Source organism: Priapulus caudatus, unplaced genomic scaffold, assembly GCF_000485595.1.
Source record: "Priapulus caudatus unplaced genomic scaffold, Priapulus_caudatus-5.0.1 Scaffold68, whole genome shotgun sequence".
Lineage (NCBI taxonomy): Eukaryota > Metazoa > Priapulida > Priapulimorpha > Priapulimorphida > Priapulidae > Priapulus > Priapulus caudatus.
Genome location: NW_014577129.1, coordinates 356,265 through 369,391, shown reverse-complemented (window position 1 = coordinate 369,391; position 13,127 = coordinate 356,265). Strand labels below are relative to the sequence as shown.

General features: G+C 41.7%; 1 protein-coding gene across 1 annotated transcript in view; it reads right to left on the bottom strand.

The window, feature by feature from the left end:
- The window catches only part of LOC106821306 (sperm receptor for egg jelly-like), a 17,560-nt gene extending 5,083 nt beyond the window's left edge, over positions 1 to 12,477 (bottom strand). The window contains exons 1-11 of the mRNA XM_014826059.1: positions 12,109 to 12,477; positions 10,634 to 10,939; positions 6,817 to 6,879; positions 6,287 to 6,429; positions 5,631 to 5,725; positions 4,571 to 4,718; positions 3,800 to 4,041; positions 2,719 to 2,814; positions 2,146 to 2,280; positions 1,053 to 1,198; positions 544 to 712 (exon numbers count right to left, since the gene is read on the bottom strand). Of these exons, the coding sequence (XP_014681545.1) occupies positions 544 to 712; positions 1,053 to 1,198; positions 2,146 to 2,280; positions 2,719 to 2,814; positions 3,800 to 4,041; positions 4,571 to 4,718; positions 5,631 to 5,725; positions 6,287 to 6,429; positions 6,817 to 6,879; positions 10,634 to 10,939; positions 12,109 to 12,477 (1,912 nt within the window). The remainder of the gene's footprint in view (positions 1 to 543; positions 713 to 1,052; positions 1,199 to 2,145; positions 2,281 to 2,718; positions 2,815 to 3,799; positions 4,042 to 4,570; positions 4,719 to 5,630; positions 5,726 to 6,286; positions 6,430 to 6,816; positions 6,880 to 10,633; positions 10,940 to 12,108) is intronic.
- Between the last annotated feature and the right edge of the window lie 650 nt (positions 12,478 to 13,127).

The window sequence follows — 13,127 nt, the reverse complement described above, 5'->3', positions numbered from 1 at the left end:
GAGTAATGGCTGCGTCAATGACTGGAAATGCGAGAAAAGATAGTAGAAGGAAAATAAATTTCATTGTCAATGAATGACGGAAACACGCGAGGTTTCCCGAAGTTATAAACACTTCGAGAGTCGGTCACAGTACTGACTAATGTCTAGTCGGTGTTCGGCGAAAATACCAGATTTTCACCGCTCATTATCGCAGCGTAGGGGCATTGTAGGGACATGCGGTTTGTTTTATATGAACAAGGTAGGACAGCTGATCAATAATACTGCAAAGAATCGTCAAAATAAAACGGGAAATGTTTATTAATTCGAATAATACTGCAACATGGTTTCAGCATTTTACCGTTGTACGCTCTCCTTCTTTATATGCCCTTGATATAATATCAGGAGTAAGATAATATAGGATTATCCTATATTATCCTATAATATAATCCTATATTATCTTACTCCTGATAATATCATGCCAAATATATGCAATCGTATGTCATGTCTCAGTCTATAGTCATTGCTTGTCATTTCTCGTTATTTCTATCATTTCTATGACCCCACCCTGCATGTCGCCAGACGACACGAGTCGCTGCATCCTGCTCGGACCATCGTCGGTCGTCGTCACGGTGAGCGCCTTCAGCGTCCTGGTGACCGCCTCCTCTGCACTGCTCTCATCGCCGCCGCCGCCGCCGCCGCTCGCGGTCGGTATGCTCTCCTCCATGGGGTGCACCTGCCACACGTGCAAACACCCTTCACCAGCGATACACCCGACTCACCGACGTATTCAGCTTCACAGAGTTGCTCGTTACAGTGAGACTGCTACAGTTACAGTTACAGTTACAATTAGTTACAGTTCTGGTGAGGACTTCCATGAGAATGAACGACGAAGATGCCCATGCGCGAAAATCACAAGTCGAAACTAGTTTGTCATCACTAACTTTAGGGGGAGAGGAGCGTTGATGGGAACGTACTATTCGTTTTTTGTTTTATTCGTTATATATATATATATAGCGTAGCTGCAGACATATTAGAGCAACATCCTCATTACCCTACGCGGTATATGTACGTACGGTGACGTTGAGGTAGGACCATACTGTGGATTTGTACGAGTCTGCAACCAGCACCAGAATCTCTGCCAAGTGGTTCCTGCTAGCGATTCCAGGTGGCAAAATGGTTGGAGGCATGTATGGATCTATACTGTAGTACAATAGAGTTCCTGCGATAGGTAAATACGTAATCATGAATGAATGTTCATAAATGTGTTTTGAGCATAAACAGCATTTAACGAGGCAGAGACACCACAGCTACGTGATCAGCAAGTGACCCCTACCCGTCTGAGCGAGGTAACGACATCTGCAATAAAGATTGTTACTACCTCGGTTACACTCGCACGGTTTGTGACACTACCAAGTTGTTTACTTTCCTGCACTTCGTTGCTTGGCATTCTCTATTAGAATGTCCAATCGAAGAATGAATGACTGGCTAGAGGCACCTGTCAATCTCATACAGCCAGTCTATTCTCATCATGTTTCCATTCTCATTTGCAGCCAGGTCTCATAACATTGAATTAAACACAAGACTGTATAGAGCACGCACGAGGCTATATATCATGCTAGTGTTTGCCGCCGTGGACATTTATTGTTGCCAAGACCTTTACCCAGAGTTGATGGTCGCCCATGTTAAAACTAAAACGGAATCTGTCACTTCATGTGATGTAAACGTTCGGAGAGGAAACGAGTTGGTAAAGGCCTTTATGCTTTAGCACTTTTGCACCAGTTGTGGAACACTGAGTGAACCTGGTTTTACCCTGACTAACAATTAATGTACTTGCAGTACTTGTAACTTACACACATTCCTAATAGCCCCCAGGGAACTGACCCATCCACCCATCCAGAGTACCACCCACCCATACATTCCAATATTTTTAGTGTAAAATAAAAATAAATTTAAATACGAAACATACAAAAATAAGAAAATAACTTTTAAAAAAATCAGTATATCCCATTGCCCTTTGCCACTTTCATTTGACTCTCTATTCTGTAAAATCCCTCTGCCGTTGCCTTCCACTTTCTTTAATCTTTATCGTTAAACAAAAGCAATTTAAAATGCCGAAAAATACAAAAATAAAGTAAGTTGAAAAAAGTCCGTATAAATTTGCCTCACCCTTCACCTCCCGATTTCCGTTGATCTCTGCGAGGAACTCTGCTCCTGTCCTGTAGTAGAACTCATAGCTTAGCGGCAGATCGTCGTCCCAGAATCCGTCGCAGTGCACCTCGAAGTCCGTGACAAGCGCCGTACCTGTCGACAAACATCAACACCAGGTGTCGCTGCAGGAGAGCGACTGCGGGAAACGCCGTGTCGTCGCGTCTCGTTTAATTTTTGCTACATTGCAATTGCTCTTATGGATCGGGATGCATGCAGTGATTAAGGGTGGAAATTAAGAAATAGCTGCCGCTTTTCTGTCAAAGTATGTTAATAGGTGATAAAAATATCTCCTCCCACGCAATATTTCCACCAGAAAAGTTAATAGATTTACTTTTCTGACAGCTGCTTTGCTTGTCCCAGTAAAGCGAAAATGTATTTTAATATTGATGCACATAGTATTACATATACAGCTTGCATTATTTGTAAAGCTCATCTTCTCAGAGATATAAAGATATAAGGCTCTTGACACTACTAAATAGTGACAATATATGTATACATAGTACTGGCATCATGTGCAAGATGAAATCTTACCTTCAGATGGTGACACTGTACAGTCGCCATTTACTGGCGAGGTGTTAGCTCTGAGAGTATACTCAGCAAAGCCCGATGCCCCACTAACTCTCGATCCTGTATGCACACAGAAAAGTTTTAAAAAAGTACTATGCAATATTCAATCAAATTTCTTTCTAAGCTCTATTGATTCAATGATACAAACCATGTATATAATATATATACAATGTTTTTGCAGGCTTCTATTTTGGAATACTACATCTAATTCCAACCAAAATAATTTGATGTATAGATATATAGCAAAGTTAAAAAAGTATGTAGGCAAAGGTAAGACACATTTTCAGTTAAATCAGCAGTAAGTTATGCTATACAAAATGTTATGGTTCAGCATTCATGCGAAATATGTTTTAATTTTTTGAAAATTGTCAATAATCATTTCCTCACAATGTTGGTGGTGCCACTGATTATGCTGTACTGGCAAAGTTGCGAAAATAATAAAAGGAAACGTCTGATAACTGTAATACATAGGAATATAAAGCATGTTGATTAAAAGTATCATAATATAATCTCAAATTTTAGACCAATTTTTTTTCAAATGGTACAGACAGTCCCTGACTTACACAAGTGTTATGTTCATGAAACTGATACAGTACACAATCTATTATCCAAACCCCTTGGGACCAGACACGTTTTGGAATTTGGAATTTTTAGGATTTTGGAATGGTAGTACAGTACAGATATACTTACCATATATCCTGCAACTAGCCAGTACTAAAACCCAAGTTTTCAAGAGGCCAAGTGCTGTACTGGTACAGTACAATACGTATGAGTAATGGCAGACACATTCATATTTCTGCAGTGAACCTTGTGCAGCCAAACGTGAGCTTTGGTGTGCAGACGACCTCCACGAAAAAACTTTTGGTTTTCAGAGCTTTTCGGTTTTCAGAATTTCGGATAATAGTATGTGTACTGTATATAAATAAATAGAATTACAATGTGCAGACAGGTAGCAATCTGGTTATAAAACAAGCAATTGCAGCAACAAAACAGCAGCTTTTAGTCGTCGAGGCATCTTCAGGCATAGCCGGTCCGTTGAGCTTACCTACAACCCTGAATGTGTATACATCTCCCTCGCGCAGTGCTCCCCACTTAATGATGAGCATGTCCCTCCCACTGCTGAACGTCGCTTCGGTGTCGAAGTCAAACGCAGTTTTAAAGTTATCGGTCCCGGGAGTCATACTCCACGTGTAGGTCAAAGAAGATGTAGCATTGCAGTTTGAACAGGTCACCACAAGCGCAGCCTTTTCCTCAACTTTCACCTTCGGACCACAGTTTTTGGCACACCTAGAAACAAGGAGATGTCAGGGCCTTAGCTTTGGTTGAGTATATCGAGGCAGCTGCTCTCTAGATCTTGAGAAAAACGAAATAAAGGCCCAATAAATGTAAATAACCCTAACATACACTGACATACGTGCAAATCACAGTTTAGTCATCAGTGAACCACATTCTCTACACACACTATGCATGTGACACAGAGGCAGCAACAGTAGGTAATATATTTCCCTTAATTTCTCTATCGATAGTGGATTATTTCTCTGACATCATGTTTACTATAATCATACATTATTGTTCATTATAGTAATAAAGAGCATACAATTCAATGCATTCAATCCAACGCAATTTAATTCAATGCAATACAATACAATACAATACAATGCATTGTAATATAATATAGTACATAATACAAATTAAAACTTTTCAGATATTGTATAAAATAACTAGGTTAAAAAGCGTTATAAACGTTATTATTACAATTAATATTATTACTACTGCTATTATTATTACTATTATAACTCGTGATTAACCGACTCACGCGATGGCAACGGCTGGTAGCTCTCCAGCCTCCGTCATAACCAGCTGCTGCGCCCACTGACTCTCCCTGCCAGGTTTACTCAGCTCCAAGACAAACACGACTGTCTGTGATTCAGGCAGTGCTTGCTTAGGAATTGTGATTATGTTGGCTGCAAAACAGTGGGCACATGTCAATTAGAAACTAAAACCGATTAGGCTTCAGTATAGTCATTACGCCAGGTATTGATTTGATTAGGTCAGATATTGATTAGGAATTTATTTGTACAGATATTGATTAACAATTCATTTGGCAAGGAATTGATCAGGAATTAAATAGGACTAATTAAGAATATGTATTTTTTAGCATTAGGATTGATAAGGAGAGACTTAATTAGGACCAAAAAGTAAGTGATAGTACGTGTTTGTGCCTTAATTTATTATATTAGTTATTACATAATTATATTTTCCTGAGGGAGCAGCCAAGCAGTAATTATGTGGTAGAGTACATTACTTCATAATTCACCTATCCATCTTAGCAAGATAACCACGATCCCTTCGGATATGATCTAAATGTGTTTTTCATGTGTGCACACCCAATTAAAGACTTTGCAGCATTTTGTAACTAAGCAGCATGTTTAACCTGCCCTAGCTATCACAGTAAAGATTGGCTAGAATTTCCTGTCAATCACACTGAAGAGAGTAGATAAATTACAATGCAGATACCTGGACAAGATCTTATTGCTGAAAGAATGCCAATGTTGCTCCCTGGGAACTGTCAGAACGAACCCTCAACCCTATAATCTTACATTATCTAACTGAACCCTAACCCAATACTGCACATACCCTAAAAATAACTTAATCCTGATACCAACCCTAACATACAGCACTCCACTAAATCTCCAGTCTTCCACCCTTTCATTAATATTATGAGGGTCTCAACAATATTGTCCAATAGATCAGCTCACTGGGTCATATTGCATTGAAAACCATTGCATAAGTTCACTAATTTCAAATTCAGTCGTCACAAGATTTTAAAGCCATTTAAAGGGTAATTACTGATGACATCTGCATTGGTAACTCACTATTGAAAGGCAGAAGTATGGTCTGCGATGCATAGCAACCCAGCGTATCAGGATCAGATAGGTCGGCTCCCTCTTCGTGGCAATACCATGTGTAGCTGAAAACCAATGGCATCGCTGCACTGTGACGTACATGCGCGTATAAGTACATCAAGGTTGATGATAATAATATAGCAAACTATGTGTGCTATCATGAACACATCTATACAAGATGAACATTTTGTGTAGATATGTTCATGATGCCAGGAGTGAACATTTTGTGTTGGTTTTTATTCTACTACTTATGGTGTACGCGCTATGTCATACAAAAAATGTCATAACCAGTGGGGAGGCACTGGAATTGCATTTTTCGTTAGAGAGCCTAATCCTGAGTATGAATGTCATAGCCTTCTTTTAATTTCACATGCAACGAACGGTAATCAATGCTAACGTGAAATTATGCAGTCTACATTCCATCAGAAGTGGATAAAACAAAATTACAAATGTCCTATTACACATGTGACATCATCATTTTATTTCACAGATACGAAAACAAACACCAAGGACACGTTGAAAATTTAATTTCAACCTCAACCTTCGCTCCTGTGAAACGCTGATTATACCGACCCATCGTTTAATTTCGTCTGTGAATAAATTACGGCACAAACATGGCAGCTTACAGGAGACCCTCGTCAGGGAGGCTAGTGTCTGGGTCATACGAGATGGATCCGTCCACTGTCACATCCTCCTCCCATGGCAGACTCCTCGATGAGCCATCCCTGATGAGCGCCACCAGCGGCGAATGCTCCACAAAGATCCAACCCTGTTCAACAAAGATTTTCCCAAAACAAATTTGTACCTGCTAACACGTGCACGTACGCACACATGCACACGTAATGTATAATCTTGTGAACATATCTATAGCATCTATACTATAATTTGGCTAATCTTGTGTGTGTGTGTGTGTGTGTGTGTGTTTGTTTGTGTTCGCTTTTCGCCCTGATTTGTCACTCAATCGCGCTAACTGAAGATATATTCAGAATCACCACGTCTGGGAGATGGTTCTGGCTGAGAAAAAAATTAACAAAAGTCTTAAGTAGTAAAGTATTATCAAAATTCGACCAAACTACTATTCCTACCACCAATACACTAGCAGTCAGCTACAGCACATCCACATAATAGGCCATACATCACCAATGACGTACTCTACCTGAAACAGGCCTGTTGTAGTATGAGCATATGTCAAATCACCACGTCTGGAGATGGTTCCTGGCTGCAAACAAAAATCTATTTCCTCAAATAGATGGTGCTAACGTCTAGATCCCCCCCCCCCTAACTGCAGAATTCCCCCCTGCTCACTCTGTTTGACGTACACCGTACTGACACAGTAGTCAGTGGCCAGTAGCTGTGCGCCAGTGTTCTGTTGTACCCGAGTGGCAGTGTTTTCTTTTCAGTTACATGAACTATTTAACTTTATCTGTGTCACTACATGGAGTTTATATTTAAAGACAACATTTGCTGTTCTACGGTATACTTTCCTGCTAGTCTATACTATAATTTGGCTAATCTTGTGTGTGTGTTGTTGTTGTGTGTGTGTTGTTTGTGTTCGGCTTTTCGCCCTGATTTGTCACTAGAATCGCGCTAACTGAAGATATATTTCAGAATCACCAACGTCTGGGAGATGGTTCCTGGCTGAGAAAAAAATTTAAAAAGATTTAAGTATTAAGTATTAAGTCAAAAATTCGAAAAATGCTATTCGTCAATAGAATGGGCAGTGCGTACAGCGAGATCCACATCACACTACGTGGGAATTACACTGCGTCTCTTGAACTGCCGCCGTATAGCATATTCAGAATCACCACAGTCTGGGAGATGCGTCTAAGGCTCAACAAAAATCTATTCCTGCAATAGATTGGTGATACGTCTCAGATCCCCCCCCCTACTGCAGATTCCCCCCGGTCACATCTGCTTGACGTAGCACCGTACTGAAACAGTAGTCGTGGCCAGTAGCTGTGGCCAGGGTTTGCTGGTTGTTACCAGTGCAGTGCGTTTTCTTTTCAGTTACTATGAAATATTTAAGACTTTATTTTGTGTCACTTAACATGGATGTGTATATTAAAGACAACATTTGCTCGCGTTCTACGGGTTATACTTCTGCTAGTAGCATCATAGATTAATGCTTTATGAGATATTATATATATCATATATAATATCATCAGAAGTAGATAATAGGGAAGGAGTGTGACTTCAATAAACAAGGAACATTCGTTCATTTACCTAGCCTTAGCAACATACCTACAATTTACTTACGCGATAACTTAACCAACTTGAGCTCAAATCGTACAGCAGTACATTCGTCTAGCATCGTGCAAGATCTTTCCTCGTATACCCGCTCGACAATCGCAGGTAGATACAGACTGATACAAGACGTACGACACGATTATTCCATTCTGTTGCATCAATCCAATCGTATTTGTCCGCCATGACTTGTAACAATCAAGGCAGCTACTAAGCCTCGTAATGCGGCGTCGACTCGCGCTGGAGATTGGACCATCGACGCAACACTCCGGCGAGAATAGCTTTGACACCGCGCATAACAGCTACATACCGCATATCAGCTGGTAATGGAGAGCACGCCCAGCGGCCACGGCGCAGCGACCACCGCGAAGTCAGGCAGCCGCTCCAGCTCAATCGATCGGCGACTAGCAGGAGCCACGCGCTACGAGAGCGGTATAAGCGTGCGCTCTTTGATTCAAGGTCAGGCGGGACAGATATCATTGGGATTGATGGCAACAAGAATGGTAATCGTGTCCGTACGTTTTAGTCTTGGCGAGTGCTGCGCGTATGCGGGTGTTATACGAGGAAACGAATTTCGCAGGAAGTGCAGGCGAATGCATGATACTGGTGTACGATTTGAGCTCAAGTTGGGTTAAGTGGTTACGCGTAGTAAATCGTGAGGTATTCTAAGGCTATTGTAAATGACGAATTTCCTTGTTTAAAACATATAGATCACACTCCTTCCACTATTATCATACTACGCTGATAACATATTATATATAGACATATGGAGGTATGGTATTGTAATATATGCTAATGGAAAGTGTCCTGGCTAACCAGGTGTGTTAGAGATAACTGTGTGCATATATAGTGAGAGGCACATACATGAGTAAGTATATATATAAAAGTACTACTGGGGTACGCCCGCCTGCGCTGGGTAAAATCGGTGCTGAAGGCTCGGGGAGGAAGTCGGAGGTAGTACTGAAATAATAGGGAAGGAGGGTGATCGGTGACAGAGGGAAATGAAAGGAGACAATTGGTCAAGAAATCCGACAATACATATGGGGCATGAGCATGAGGATGATGAAGGTATTTTTAGGAAATAGAGTTGGTAAGGATAAGTGAATAAGCAGTGGGAAAAAGGAAAAAGAGCTGTGTACAGGTATGAGCAGTGTTATATGACAGCAGCAACCGAACTTAGCAACTCCCTGGACAATAATTAGTAATATGGTGGGGGTGTAGGGAAGGTGCAGAATGAGTTAGTTATCAGAGAGAGCGACAATTGGTAGGGAGATGAAGTGAATTGGAGCTTTTCATTTGGAGTGAACAGCACAATGCATCATAAAGTGTTGAGTGAAAAAATGTTTTATCTGTTTTATTCTACTGGTGCATATGTAGAGATTCCTGGCATCTGGCAACCTCCTTGACCCACGTACAGCTATCCATTGTGAGATGGGAAGTATGGCAAAAAAAAGGAAGTATAGTAATCCAAGGAGCTAATAATGAGAAAATTTGTCAATCAATTAGCTGGGTCTCATAGTATAGTCATAGGGGTCTATGTCCCCCAGGGTAACTGCCGAACGTACGCGCTGGGAAGTGCACTTGTCCGAGGTATACGGAATCAATTAACCCTGGTCAGCTATTGTGATAAGATGGGTTAGGGTTGGGGATTGAGATGTACTAGGGTTAAGGGTTCGGGGGTAAGGGAGCAGGGCCGAGCCAGACTCTAGACTCGTTAGTGGGTAGGCGAGGTACGGTCCGGCATATTAGATACGTAGCCAGGTAGCGTTCCGGTAATATCCGGACCGTAACCAGGGTACGTTCCGACAGTAACCCCTACATAGACGCCTCTCAGCCGCATAGTATAGATAGAGAACACGCAACGCATGCACATTGAAATGAAGAAATTCCTACTGAATCACGAACTGCATAGCTTTCGAATGGTACATATGCATTCATGAGATCGTAGCATCTGAACTGAACCTCTGAGCTGAGTGAAGTAGTAACCCATGAATTGGTGAAACTGGGTGCTGATTGTGGATGCTGTTTGTTTTGGTATTTCGGTTTCAACAAACTAGCAGCCGATGCAGGTGAGGGAATCGATTTTTCTCTGATGTGGCACAGTGGCAGGCAGCTGTACAAGTCAGGTGCCTGACATTGTGCAGGAAGAGAGAAACGGAATTCCGAAATTGACGGGTTCTCTCATCACGGATTCGACGGTGAGTTTGACGGTTTCGTGACAGGTTTTTTTTGCATCTAGGAACACTCGCCCGGGCTATAAGAATGGCCCTGTGAAAATGCATCCAGATCGCTTGGGCCGGTTTGAGCCGCTATAGGGAAGATACATACATACATACATACCACATAACATACATACATACACATACATACTATACATACATACATACATACATACATAACATACAATACATACATAATATCATACATACAAATACATACATTAACATACATACATACATACATACATACATCTAGGAAAAAAAAAAAAAAAAAAAAAAAAAAAAAAAAGAAAAAAAAAAAAAAGAAAAAAAAAAAAAAAAAAAAGAAAAAAAAAAAAAAAAAAAAAAAAAACAAAAAAAAAAAAAAAAAGAAAAAAAAAAAAAAAAAAAAAAAAAGAATACGATAGCATTACATACATACATACGAACTCAAATATATATTAGATATATATATATCTGTATATATGTATATGTGTATAATGGGCATCAGCTAACAACTAACAACACTACCTGGTCACTATTTGTCACGCTGTAGCTGCTGGTTGTCACGGTGACGTCCACCTTGACGATGTAGTGTCCGGCCGCGAGCGCGCCCCGAGGCACCGCGAGATAGCTGCGGTCATGCGCGACCGCCGTCGGCATGGCAACGAGATTCTCCGCGACCGGGAACGGGTTGTCGGCGGGCAGCCGGTAGATGAACCACGCGTAGGCGACGGCGGCGTGCGTGCAGCGCAGCGCGACCGTCGACGTCACCGTGAACTCGTCGCGTGGCTTGAAGCGCGGAGCCGTCGTCACATTCTGCCCCGCGTTGACCACCTGCGAAGCAGAAGACGGCAGACGCGGTCTCAGCCAGTTCAGACAGATCGTGCGATTCAGATTACTAATGATTCTGCCGGCAAGCCGGGCTGTCGGCTTACATAGGCACGAGGTTTTGTTGTTTTTGCGGGTTTACTGGCAATGGAAGGTATATGTAGGACTTTCTAGGACCAAACACAGTGATAGCCTATTTGACAGGACATTCCAGGACCATAGGCTATTTTCCAGGACCTTTGAGACCTGGAATACGGCAATTGTAAATAATAGTACTTGTCTTTTAGGACCTAAATATGATCCCTGCCCCAAGCATTGATTTTTCCTCATTCTGACTAGATGGCACGTGTCATTAAACAGTCATTACTTATGGCATGAAAGTATCCATTGTAACAAGTTAATAATTATCATTAGCATAGACATGAAATTTCGTCATGCGGAGATGTAAGCACTGTGACACAACAACGTATAGCATAAGACGATATTTACATCAGGTATGCAGTTATTTGGCCTGACATTTTTTCAAGCGACAGCACATGCACACAAGAAGAGACAGATCCTGATATCAGAGATGCAGCTAATTAGCTATTCAAACAGACAGCACATCACAAGAGACAGATCCTGATGTTGTACATGCAGCTATTTAGCTGTTCAAATAGACATCACAAGAGACAGATCCTGATGTTGTCCATGCAGATATTTAGTTGTTGTAACAGACAGTGTACGACATGAGAGAGACCCTAATCTTCAGCATGAAGATATATAGCTGTTGTAACAGACAGCGTACGACACGAGAGAGACCCTAATCTTCAGCATGCAGATATTTAGCTGTTGTAACAGACAGCGTACGACACGAGAGAGACCCTAATCTTCACCATGCAGATATTTAGCTGTTGTAACAGACAGCGTACAGCATGAGAGAGACCCTAATCTTCAACATGCAGATATTTAGCTGTTGTAACAGACAGCGTACGACATGAGAGAGACCCTAATCTTCAGCATGCAGATATTTAGCTGTTGTAACAGACAGTGTACAGCATGAGAGAGACCCTATAATCTTCAGTATGCAGATATTTAGCTGTTGTAACAGACAGCGTACAGCGCGAGAGAGACCCTAATCTTCAGTATGCAGATATTTAGCTATTGTAACAGACAGCGTACAGCGTGAGACAGACCTTGACATCAGGCAGGCAGCTGCTGGGGTCGCGTAGAACCTCCACCGTGACCTCCGACATAAACTGCAGCGTGCCGCCATTGATGGCGTCGACGGCGACGACAAAGTTGCCGGCGCTGCGGTACACGTGCGTGTACTCGCGAACGTTCACGGCCACAGCAACGTCGCTCGTAGTGTTCAGCGTCGCCAGCGCGTACGACGCCATGTCAGTCTCCACGCGGAAGCTCGTCGACTCAAAGCTGAACCGGTCACCTAGGTTCCAGAACAGACTGGCGTCGTCGCCCGTGTGCTCGAGGTAGAAGAGAAACGAGATTGGCTCGCCGACGAATGCGTGCTTGTTTTCGGTGAGCAGGCCGGCAATGCCAGACATCTTTTCTATGGTCGCAAAGGGAAATCGCGAGTATCGTAAATTATATCGGTGATCCCGCTTTCATTCGGAATCTTAAGATGAATGACCGATTTTTTTTATCGATAAATGTAACTGCGGTCAAACTCTCACAGTTTCTCGGTATAATGTTATCACATTTACTAGTATAATATATGAGATCATTTTATTAGGATATTAGACCAAAATCATTACTTCCAGCATCTGTCATCTGGTGTAATAAGTTTAAAGTTATTTCAATCAATAATATTGAAATTAATAACTTGCAACAGACCTATTCACCTGGCATGATTGACAGGCAGCTCTACATATTCATTGTTATGACAGGACGACGTAAAAGACAAAGCTTGGCAATGAAGTACTACAAAGTTGATAATTCGGTGTACACACGTAAAAAAAAAGAAAAATGGATAGGTCCATTAATCACATTACAATACAATGATCAGTGAGAAACGCATCAGCTTACGGCTTTGGCAGTAAATCCCGGTCAGGCCAGCGATGCATTCGCAGTGAAAGCCGTCTAGCCAAGTTATGCAGGTCCCGCCATTCTAAAAAACACCACACGTTTCTTGCAAGGAGCTAAATATAACCAGATGAGACGGGATACTAGAGAAGCGTTGCCAAAAGCTGTTGAT